The 12,063-nt window shown below is 52.4% G+C and overlaps 1 protein-coding gene across 2 annotated transcripts in view; it reads left to right on the top strand.

The window, feature by feature from the left end:
• Window positions 1-12,063, top strand: part of ARHGAP26 (Rho GTPase activating protein 26) — a 99,685-nt gene that overhangs the window by 65,228 nt on the left and 22,394 nt on the right. For both annotated transcript variants that reach the window (XM_072348210.1, XM_072348209.1), the window contains exons 18-19: window positions 7,356-7,515; window positions 10,957-11,095. In XM_072348210.1, coding sequence (XP_072204311.1) covers window positions 7,356-7,515; window positions 10,957-11,095 — 299 coding nt within the window. The remainder of the gene's footprint in view (window positions 1-7,355; window positions 7,516-10,956; window positions 11,096-12,063) is intronic.

The following is a 12,063-nucleotide window of genomic DNA, read 5'->3' as shown; positions in this document are numbered from 1 at the left end:
CCACCACTCCCTGGGCAGTTGTGCCAGTGCTTTTGCTGTGAAACAGCGTGCAGAGGAAGGAAGGAAGGAAGAAAATTTAGGCTGATCATGATTATTTAAAAAAAAAAAAAAAGTAGCAGCAAAAAAAATAGTTGGCGAGAGTGGCAGGAGCTGATGGAAGGAGTGCAGGAGCCAAAGCAGCGGGCACGGGCTGAAATGTGGGAAGTTCTGTCTGAATGTCAAAAAAAAACCCTTTTCATCTGGAAGGGGAGGGCAGCTGTTGGGTGCCAGGGGGCTGCAGAGCCTCTGTGCTGGGGGATGTGGGGCCCAGCGGGGCTCAGGTGTCCCTGCTGGGTTGGGCTGGGGCTGGAGCCGGCGGGGTCCTGTGTGCGGAGCTGTGCTCCGCTGCTTCCTTTGTGCTGTGGGGTAGTGGGTTGTGTTCCTCTTCCCTGGCTTTGAAAACACAGCTTTAGGCAACTATTTCAAATTGTCCTCTTCCTAACTGGAGCCGAGCCCACAAAGATCAATAAGAATCCCTTTTGCTGTAGTGCTTTGACATTATTAGCAAGTATAGCCAGTTGTCTGTTTATATTTTGTTCCTGAGTGGGGGGGAAATCCCAATCCAACCCAGCCCAGCATTGAGTGCTGCTGGGTTGTGTTGGATTGGGGCTGGCAGGCTGCAGGAACCGCCTGTGCACAGTGCCGTGCCCCCAGCAGTGCAGGGCTGTGCAGATCTGGGGTTTGTAGCACTGGGGACGGGCTGCGGTGGGGAGATGGCTCAGCAGATTAGTCTGAAATCGTAGCGCGACCGTGCTGCATGGCTAATCTAATTACAGCAGCTAACTGGAACCACCTGTAGCTGCATGGGAAGACAAAGGCTGCGGAGGGCCCTGCTCCCCTCGCAGCGCCTCTGGCGGGGCTCTGCTGGCTCTGGGCTCCGCCAGGCTCACACGCATCTGAAGCATTAATGAAATCTGCATGTTTTTACCGTAATGGCTTCATATCCCCCATTCTCTTTGTTTTTGTGTTAGGCTCCTGGACATACGATTAGCTTTAAGGCAGTTTGTTAGAGATTTAGTTTTCTAAACAAGATAGATTTGTTGGGGAAACTCTGTAAACGCTGGGTGCTGGCCGAGGTGTAGCGCGGGCACTGAAGGCAGCAGACGTGCCGTGGAAATGCGGCAAGCGTGAGCTGCAGATCTCAAATGGAATGTGGCTGCAGAGCCAAAGGCTGAGCTCTGCGTTCATTTGCTGCTCGACTCCCACTAAGGTCAGCCCTGGAGCGAGCTGAACCTGAGCAGCGTGAGGCTGCCGGGCTTTGGGGTGAAGGGCTGTGGGGAGTAGGGCATGGCACTCACCCACACACCAGTGTGGGAATGGGTTTGTCCTGTGCAAAGCTGGCTGATGGGAAAGGGTGCATCGCTCTCAGAAACAAGCAGATGCAGGCTATGCGGCACAGTGGGGCTTTGCAAGCACAGAGGAGTGTCCCTCTGTGCTTTCCCTGCCTCCTGCAGAAGCCATTTGTGTGCTTGGGTCATGCAGAGGAAGAGGAAGCACTTAAGCAAGGTCAACGGATGTGCAAATCCCTCCAGCAATTGCAGGCGTTGTCTCCTAAGATTTTGCATCTGTCTTCAAATGGCCAGAACCCATTTTTCTGCTGTTGCTGTACAACCATCCCCTGGCTCCGTGGTAGTGTGATGACGGCCAGGCCCTCCTGACACCAGGGTGGAATGCTGTGCCAGGTGAGCACCGAGCTGCCTTGTGCTGGGAATGCATCCCCTGCCTGCTGGGGTGTTCTCTGCCCAATGCTCGGGGTTAGGGCGATGGTCCTCACTGCCAGAGCTTTCCTGCACATGGAGAGGTGGCTGCAGTGCCTGGTGTGAGCTGCCTCTCCCACTCTGTTGCCCCCTCACTGGTTTCAGTGTTAATGGGAAATTCTGCAGAATGAAAAAAGTTAATAATCCTGTAGGTGTTCTCTGTGTTTCTCGTACTTGGCTTCCTGTAACATGTAAGCGAGCAAAGGGTTTTGTTCTACTTCTGCAGATGAACTCTTCACCTCCTAAAACTAGATTGCCAAGAGATTAGCCGTTTGCATTTGCTAGTGGCTTTCTTTCCATGTTGCTTTGCCCAGCAGGCCCTGTGCATTCTGAAGAACCTCTGCTCTGAGCTCCAAGGAGCATGCACTGGAGGCTGCAGCATCTCTAAGCAGGTTGTGTCTGGTGTCCCCAGAGAACGTGGGAGTCCTCTCTCTGGATCTGATGCTGGGTGGCTTACGTTGGACTGGGGCTTGTGCCAGTGGGGCCAGCAGCACGCGGCTGTGGGTGCTGACACCTTGACACCAGGTGTTGTCACCCGTGGGAGGGCTTCTGTGGGGTAGACATTGGGGGGTGGCATGTAGTTAATTGGATTCTTTGTAATCAGTTATCACAGTGAAACTGAAACTGTGTATAGAAACGAGCAGAGTGTTTTTGGTGTGTTTCTTTTTGAGCCTATCCATTCTCTCTTGGTGCTTTATCACAGAGGGCTGTGCTGATTTTCTCATTGCAGTGTGAAAGCGCTGGTGATTTCTGCTCTTCTCCAAACACCAGCCTGTGTACCCACGGAGGTGGCAGTGCCAGGGCATGGGGGCACGGGGACACCGGCACTGCTGCACAGCCAAAGCCACACTGCAGGGCTGTCCCTAATGGGAGAAATGACTGTTGTTATTGTAATTAGAGGAAAGATGTAACCAAGCGTGATGGGCTGAAGTTCCAAATGAGCACTGTGCTCACACATGGAATTAGGGAAGGAGCAGAAGGTTGGGGTGTGTGCTACAGGAGCTGCACTCGGTGCCGTCCCTCCTCCCTCGAGTGTGCACTGCGGTGGTGCTGTGTGGCTGCAGTGTCCCCCATTGTCACCACCCCGTTGTGCCCCCGCTCCTGCAATGCACTCCCTCTAAGATCTGGCATCCAGCTCAGCTTGCCAAAACCAGACGTGCTGCCTGTAGAGGTGGAGGTTTGCTCTGCAAAGCCTGTGCTGCAGCACTGTGCGTGCTTTACTTGCATGTCGCAGCGTGCATGGTATTCACACTGATGAGCCTTACCGACACCAAGGTTAGCATTTGGGCTGCGCATCTGTTCAGCGTGATACGAGCACTTTTATTGCCCTGGGAGCAAACCCAAGCCTCCAGCTGTGGCCAGATCCACCCACGAGAAGAAGGGAACCTTGTTGCAGCAGGACGGCTCCCAGCACACAGTGCAGAGCGGGGAAACCTGAGAGCCGTGAGGCTGCTGGCTGGGCATTGCAGCTGAGCACTTTGTCTGCTGTTGTTAGAACATTTCTCCTTGTCAGTGCCGGGAGGCTTTGTGATTCCCTGGTGATCCATCCTCCTTCTGGACCTGCTGGTTGCATCCCGTCCCAGCAGCTCACAGAGCCTTCTTGGCTATGAGCAGCCCAGAGGTGCCATATCCAGGTCTTAGTCAGCACAACGGGGTAAGTGAAGGCTGTGCAGTTTGCACGTGTGTCCTTTCTGTGTTTGTGCTTTCTGGCTCAGAAGCTGGAGATTCCCCAGCTGCACCACAGCCCATGGCCATGCCCTGCTCCAGCCCTGCCCCACACATGTGCTGTGCAAGAGCTACTGAGTACTTCTGCACACTTTAAGCGCAAAAGAAATCACCTTACAGCAACTTGGAGGTGCGTCCTTGATCATTGTTCTCAGTGCGGTCTTCAAACTTGAGCTGTTTCTTTCCTGTCACGCGTTTGTTTTTGACAAAACTCCACATGAGGGTCTCCAGATTTTGGCTCACACCAGTGTTCCCACTGATGATCTCACTGACGATACCCCTTTCATCTCCAGGCGTACAGCACTCCAGCATGCTACCCCAAAGCAGCCTCTGTGTCCCTGCAGGCAGAGCTCTTGGGCTGTGTGCTGGGCATCCCACTGCAGCTCTGCACAGCAGCCCCCAGTCCTGGGTGCCCTCCCTGCCCTTCTCCCAGCAGCACCGCCTCTCTTTGCCCCTTCCCAGCTCCCTCCCCTGCACCACCCCCGTGTCCCCCCTGCAGTGCCGGGCTGAACGCTCGCCCTGCTTCCACCTACACGCTCATCAGCTGCAGCCCAATTAAGCTCCATAATGTGCAGGGATGACTTGAATGCACCCAGGAACATTTCCCAGAACTCATTAGTTTTTATCCCATAAATACTTCCAATTGTGTGCTCAAGCAGCTTCCCGCTCTCTGTCCGGGGGTGTGTGTGACCCAAATGGCAGGGATGGGACTGGGGGAGGTGAGAGGGCCCTGGCTGCCCTCTGAGCCCCCCTGGAGCCATTCTCAATGCTGTTAGGTACAGCAGTGCCTCTGCCACCTAGCTGTCTGTGCTCGTTGTCTGTTATTCATCCCCGTGTTCAGTATGCAGTAAATTGCCTGAGCCGTGGTAGGGCTGCTCACCCCCTGATCGGGTTTTCATGTTAACTGGAAGCTTTGTTGGTGGTGATAGACATGAAATGTGGTTTGACCTGTAGCAGTGTAGCGTAACAGTGTTGTTTTCTACCCTGTAGGGCTCGTTAGGATGGCTGTATTGTTTTTTGGACACTGGGCACTGCTGCAGTGTGGGCTAGCTGCTGTGTGGTGCTCCTGGGGCTTCTCCCACCGCAGGCTTCTCTGTGAGTCAATAGGGAGGGAAATGAGTCCCATAATTGGGTTTCCATACAGGTGAATAGGAGCTGTAAACCAGGCTGGGCAAACTGGGTTTGTTAACATCTGTAAAATAAAGGAGTGCTGGGACAGCATTTCCCACAGCTCACCATGTCTCGATGCAGCATGTTTGTTACCTGATGCTGATTTCAAGCCTGTGCAAAAAAGAAATATTTACCGTTCCCGTATGCTTCCCCTGCACTGAAGCCTGACTACCAATTACTCTGTATTAAATTATGTTTGGTCATGCCGGTGATTATACAGTATCCAAGCAACCCAGGCATAATCTAATTTAGCATACAACATGGATTTGCTCTGCTCCCCTTCTCCTTTGTTTTTCTGAGAGTGAATGCAAAGCTGAGTGGCTGCGTGGCCTCAGGGCCGTGGTGCTGCAGGGCTGCAGCAGTGGCAGTGCTTGCATCAGTGCTTGCGATGCTGCAGTGGGTGCTGGCAGGGCAATGGGTGCTGGGAGGGACAGCCCATAGCCAGCCCGGAGCCCAGCTGTGAGCGGCCACTGCTGCCCAGGGAGTTGTGCTGGGTTCCCACCTCCCATCTGTGCTGCAGGAAACCGCAAAGCGTGGGTGGAGAGAGCCCTGAGAAGGGACCTGGCTAAATTACTGCCAGTGCAATTGATTTCAGAGTGCACCGAGGGCCAGGAAGAAACAGCAGGTTAAAAGGAAAATGCAGCAAATACTTGGAAACCTTCTGGAGGGCAGCTCTGGTATGGAACGAGCGATGTCTGCAGAAAGCATCTGTGAAAAGCACTGGCATTAGGGACACTTTGGGATGAGAACACCCCATCTTTAGAAACCAGGGCATTATTTGCTGGTACAAAGGCAGATGAAGAGGTATAATATATAGTAAATCATCATGGGGATAATGGATGTGGAATGTGAAGGATGTGAAAGGTGAATCATGTTTTGTAGCATAGCTTTAGTAACCATTATAAGGGCTGCTGGTGGAAAAGTACCTGCAGTGCGGTGCAGTGCAGCGGTGCTGTGCCACCCTGTTTGTTCCAGTAGGGCTGTATGGTTACAAAACGTTGGCCCTTTGCAGAGCCAGAGCAGCAGGGCACAGCCGAGTGGGGCCGTTCCTGTTGGACACCCATTAACGCTGCAGTCCCTAATAATTAACGGGAGCAGGTAGGGCTGCCTGGCGGTAATAAGTCAATGACAGGGCAATTTATTAGAGTGATGTATTGCGTGATAATGATAATGAGAAATGAAGGGACCTAATTTTGTAAGACTTAGATCAATTTGGTTGTGTTTTGGTTTTTTGTTTTTTTTTTTTACTAAATGAACTCTGTTTTAGTAACCACAGAAGATCGTTACAATTATTATTTTATTAGTACTATTCGCAACTATTTCAGTTTCAGTCTTCTGAAACCCAAATGGGAGCATGAGAGTGTGTGTTTGAAATACAGATTGTGCGGCAAGGTGAAAATTCCAGTGGCATTTGTAAATGTCTGTTAGGGAGGTGTGGGAGGAGGAAAGGGCTTTGTGTGCATGGCCGTGGGGCCATGCTCTGCAGGCAGGGGGGGGTTCTCAGACACCACCAGGAAACATCCAGGGCTTCCTGACAGCGGGGAGGTGATGGGTAAAAGGGACTTCTGCACCTTCAGGTTGGAACCTGAGCTTTGGGCATTCTCAGCTGGTGTGGGGCTGGAGCACGTGGTGGGGCCAGAACATGCAGCAGACCAGGTTCCTGCCTGATGAGTGTGGGGCTGAGGCTGTATGGGACAGAAGCTCGGCAGCTCCAGTCATCCCAAGGTCTGCTGCTGCTGCCACCCAGCAAGTCCTGTGTAGGATGAAGAGTGAAGAGTTCTCTGACTCAAGTGGGATTTGGATGGAGAAGGATAGAAAGCTTATTTTGAGTTTACGGTGTGCTGAAATGAGCTGCATCTGCACACAGATGAGCACTGCAGTGTTAGTTTGGTGATCAGCAATAAAAGCTCATGGCAACAACTTGCAGCAGTGTCTGAGTCCTCTGCTCCCATGTGCTAGCATAGTGCATTTCTCCAGGGGAAGTGGGAGAGAGACCACAGGGAGAAGGCACTGCTCTCAAAGCGATGGGTGTCTGAAGTCACTGAGCTTCCTGGTTGAAGAGGGCAGGAGAAAACCACAGTGACTTGTGGCAACAGGGCTGTGGGCTCCTGCCACACGTCCTCCTTGTCACCTCCTTGTGACCTGCGTGTCACTGCATGACATGTCACCAAGTGGCCTGTCTGGGTGCAAGGCTTGAGTGCCCGTGTGTCCCTGGCTGGGAGGTTTCCTTGCCTGGCCCCCTGCAGGCAGCCTGATGGGGCTGACCTGTGGTGAAGGAAAAAAAGATGGGTGAGAAAGGATTGGATTTTGGAACATATGAGGTCACTTGTTCAGCTGGAGAGCAGCATGTGTCAGAGGTCCAACAATTTGTTTTTAGAAGGGTTTCAAGCATTAATGATTCAAGATGTTTTCCTGGGAGTGGTTTGCAACATGAGCCTCGGTGGCCGGGGAAGTGTTGGGGTTTTATGGGATTAGCCAAATCCTGAGCTGTGATGCCTGCCATAACACAACAGTTAGGGCTGTACTTTTCCACATGGCTGAGGCTTCAGGGGGCTCCCCAGGAGTGTCAGGAAAGCAAACAGACTTGTAAGCCTGGTGCCAGGCAAGGATGGGGGTCCATCCTGATCGTTCCCATCACCTACTTTTGTTGGTTTTCTTTTGCAGAGTCGCAGATAACCACAAGCAGAACCTGATGACTGTTGCTAATCTGGGTGTGGTATTTGGGCCAACACTGCTTCGACCCCAGGAGGAAACAGTTGCTGCCATTATGGACATCAAGTTTCAGAACATTGTGATTGAAATTTTAATAGAAAACCACGAGAAGGTAACAACTTTACTTGCTTCTATCAGTACAGTTTATTTCCTATGCCAGATTTGTCACTTTGCAAGCTGCAGCCCACTTCCCCAGGGCCATCCTTGCTGTCTGTGGCCAGAAGCCACAAAGGGCCCGGCTTGGTTCCTGCTTTTCTGACTACATCTGTGTTTATCCAAGCACCGACTTTCTCCTCAGAGCTGATCTGCTGTGACATGATGCAGTTGTGTCTGTCTGTTGCAGGGATGCTCCCACCTGTTGCTGGCTCTGCTGGTGTAGCACTGCTGTAGCTCTGCTGCAGCTGGGGGCTCCTGGCCCTCCCCTAGGGTGCTCACCTGACCCCTGGGGATCTGGTCACCTTCGGGGTGATAACAGGAGAAAGCTCTCAAATGAGTGCCTGTGGGAGGCCGTGCAATTCTGAAAATGGCAACACTAAACCACTGAACACGGGCATTGCACACAGAGTGCTTGTGTGTGCACGGGGTGGCGGTGAGGCTCAGCATCCTCCAGGGCCACTGGCCAGAGATGATGTGTTGTTGCACTTCCCATGCAGTGCTGCTGGGTGTCTGTGATATGAAAGCAGCCTGGGCCAGGGAGATGAAGGATGTGTTGCTCGGAACTGTCTGCTACTTGGGGGGGGCTCACCCTCCTGATGTTGCTGAGGGGCAGTGAGTGCAGGGATGGATGGGGCGGTTTGTATGTTGTTGGAGAAGTTTCCTCCACGGGCAGATATTTAGCGTGGAGGAGCTATTTTCTGTCCTCTGTGTGGGGTGCAGTTACAGAGATTGCTTAATCATGGGCTGCTGCAGAGGGGCTTGCAAGTAGCGGCTGTGAGCCTGTGGCTGAGCCTCAGCCCTGTGCTGAGCAGCATGCATGAGCCTTGTGGGGCTGTTGGTGGCCATCCGCCCATCTGTCTGTTCATCCATCCATCTGTCCATCTGCAGTGTCCCAGCGGTGGCACTGGGAAACCATTCAGGCATTATGTCTCTGCTGCGGGTGCACTTTGCTGACCCTTTTCTTGCTGAGCTCCATGGCTGCCTTCTCCTTGCAGGTCCTTGCAGAAGCAGGGCCTCAGACTGGTTCTTGTTCAGTCTGAGCAGAACCTCCTCCATCAGGTGGCACCTGGGGGGATTGATGATGGATTTCTGTGGTGATTGTCTGTGTGGGCTGCAGTGCTGCTCACCAGCAAAATGACACTTGGTGCAGCGGGGCTCCCGAGCGCTTCCATGGCTACCCTTCCTTAGGAGTAATTTATGGCACCAGCAGAAGGAAAAGCTGTGACTGGGCTGTGTGCTACCATCACACATCGACTGCGGGTGGGCGTATGTGCTGCTTGCTGTCTGTGCTGCTGGGTGGTTCTCATGAAGTGGGTACTGATGGTGCAGGATGGAGAGATAGTGTGTGCACTGCCCATACTGCCTGCACTGTGAACTGGCACAGTGATGCTGCATGCAGGATGCAGTTGGACCCATGTCCCCATTCCTCCAGGAATGATCCCAGGAAAGAGGGAGGTAGCAGGAGGCGGCAGCTGGGAGGAAAATCTCCTTTAAAGTCAGTCCTGGTGTGGGTTCATTCCCTCTTTAGGACTGTTTAGTTTCAGTGTATTCCTTAATTTGAATTGATTGGAACTCACTGAAGTTTCCCCGCAGGAGCTGCTGTAGGTGATTAGCAATATGTGAGCCCTCTGTGCTGAGCTGCTGCTGCTTTATATTGTTTTACACTGGTGACTCACAGCCACTGTTTATGATTAAGTGCATTCTCAGGGAAAATGTAATTGATTTGAATGGTTCCTGGCAATCAGCGACTGTCTGGTATTACATTATATTCCCCTCAGGTAAGTGGGACGCCTCTCCTGTTAAAATTGCTGTTGTCACTGTGTAACAGTGAGGCACAGAGTGCTGCTGTGTGTGTGCCCTGAGCTGCAGCAGGGTGAATGGGAGCCCTGAAGCACCGGAGCTGGGGCAGATGTGCAGTGTATGCTTGTGAGAGCAGCACAGTAGCATAACCTGCTTCAGGATACATGTGGACTGTGTGTTTCTAAAGGGATAAAATGGTTTTTCTGCTGTGGCTCTGGATGTTGCCATGACAAGCAAACTGAGAGTGGATCCTCTGCAAGAAACCGGGAATGCTGTGTTGGAAAATTGCAGGTGTCCATCCATTTTATTTTCCAAAGTGGCTCCTTTAATAGTGCTCTGGAAAAGGCAGTTTGTATGAAGTGCTGGGAAATGATGAGGTCAGTGCACAGTGCTGCTGGTGTTCCCTTCAGACCAAGGAGGGAGCAGCTGACCTGTGAGTGTGTGCCGTGCTGACGACCAGCAGGACTGGTCTGGGCATCACCGAGACCCCAGCAGTGCCTCAGTCAGTAGTCAGAATTAACACTGAGGTCAAAGCTCTCTGCACCCCATCTTTATTTTCTGCAATTAGCAAAGCTTTGTAGCAGTGATGCCCTTGGCAGCACTTTTAATTTCTTGTGGTGTAAAGCTCTGCATCACTCCCGGTTGGAGCTTCCAGCTGAGGCTGGAGGGCAGCTCCTTGCAGAGCATCTCATAGGTTTGGCTGCGTTCCACCAGGGGCGCGGGTTGCTCCAGGAGCCTCCAGCTGCACAGTGAGCACACAGGGGCTGTACATGCAATTTATGGAGCCTGGCTGCTGCTCTCCCACTCTGATGATTAAACTGTCTTGCTCTCTCCGTTAATTGGACTCTGGGATGGGAGAGTTATAACACAGGTCTGCACGCTGAGCAGTATGTCTCGGTTATTTTTCTTAAACTGAAAAGTGAAACAAACTGAAGAAGCATTGAAATGAAGGAGAACAGAGCTCCCTGTGCTGCTGGGGAGGCTGGCAGGGCTTCTAGGGGTGTGATGCTGCAAGACCACCACTAGCAGGAACTGTATCTTATATTGGCTCTGGGTCCTCTGACTCCTCCCTTTTTGGAGCTTCAAAATAAACTGGCGCTTTTGGAAAGGCAGCTAGCTCTTGTCTTCCCTTTGTTGGGAGTGGTCACATTTAGCCTGGGTGCTGTGTGCCACCCTGAGGGGCTTGGGAGGCGGCTCAGTGTCACCCTGCCTCTGTGTCCTGGTGGTCCAGCTGTGCCCTGCCCTGTCCAGCTGTGCACTGCCATGTTTGCATACCTGGTGCCCGCTGGGGCTTCTCGCCCAGGGCATTCTCCCACCAATACCTGTGAGGGCACTGCAGGCCCTTCGCAAGGAGCAGCCTGCCAGGTTGTTGTGGTTATTCACATTATGCACTGTACACGTTTGGTGAAGAGTGGAGAAAAGGAGTGCAAACAGAATGGGAATGTGGAGTTCAGGAAATCATGCCCCAAATGTTACTTCATTGAACACATTACCTCGGTTGGTGCTGTTCCTTGGTGTGATGGCAGGACGCTGTGGGCAGAGAGCTGCTCTGCTCGAGCAGGTGATGCTGAGGAGATCTCTTTGTTGGCTTTAACAGATATTTAACACTGTGCCGGAGACACCACCATCAAACTCACAGCTGCTGCTGTCCCGTAAGAAGAGCACGGACTCAAAGCCTCCGTCGTGCAGTGAGCGGCCGCTCACCCTATTCCACACTGCGCAGCCTAATGAGAAGCGTAAGTGACCCCATCACCCACCCCGTCCCGTGTCACTGCACACCACCATTTCCCTGCCATGGAGCACAGCTGTGCTGGTGCTGATGAAAGATGCATCCTGTAAGGGGATAGGACCTCTGCTCCCTGCACTGCCGTGCTGATGGGAAGCACAAAGCCTGCCTGGCATGCCAGGCTGCAGCAGGGCTTGGTGCAGGCTGCACTGGTGAGGGATAGAGTTGCTGCCCCTTCCCCACACCCCTATCTGCTGAGGGACACAGGACAGAGACCATGGGGTGTCCAGAGTCGATCCTCATTTCTTGCTGGATGCCCGCAGGCACTTTTCCTTTTACAGACACAACAAGCCTGGCCAGGAGGTTCTGTATTTTCCTGTGGAGTAGGTGATGTGGTCATTTAAAAATGCTGAAGATCATCTTTCCATTTTGGTCTCTCTTTGGTGCTCCAGATATGTTGGTGAAGGAGTCAGCATCCCCTCCCATCTCACTCTGCACATGGCTGTCTCGCATGCTACAAGAGCAGAAATACACAGCGGCAGTTTGCTGTTCTGCTCCCGGAGCTGTGAGACTGAGCAAAATGCCACAGCAAAGAATCCTTTGCTTAATCTGTACATGGTATCAGCCTTTTAAAAAGGAGGAAATAGAATAAAGGGATGGTTTCCAATTCTGCCGTTCATCTCCCATCCTCTGTAGATGAAACACTTCCTTCCAGTTTCTTGGCTGATAGGGACTTTAATTCAATGTTGGCTGGTAGCTGTGTCTGAGATTACACAGACAATTGACACTGATTTGTGAGGCTTACAGAGCTTATTTTCGAACTTTAGCCTCAGGCAGAAAGTGTTTGGAAACAACTGGATGTGGCATCTGAATAGGCTGCAGGGCGCTGCCGGGGCTGTGCAGCACACAGAACAGTTCTGAAAACTGTGCTGTTGGAGTCAAAGACCGTGGAGTGCTTTGGATCAACCTCTTTGGGGC

This window comes from Excalfactoria chinensis, chromosome 13 (assembly GCF_039878825.1).
Source record: "Excalfactoria chinensis isolate bCotChi1 chromosome 13, bCotChi1.hap2, whole genome shotgun sequence".
NCBI classification, from domain to species: Eukaryota; Metazoa; Chordata; class Aves; order Galliformes; family Phasianidae; genus Excalfactoria; species Excalfactoria chinensis.
This window is presented reverse-complemented; position numbering and strand designations above follow the sequence as displayed.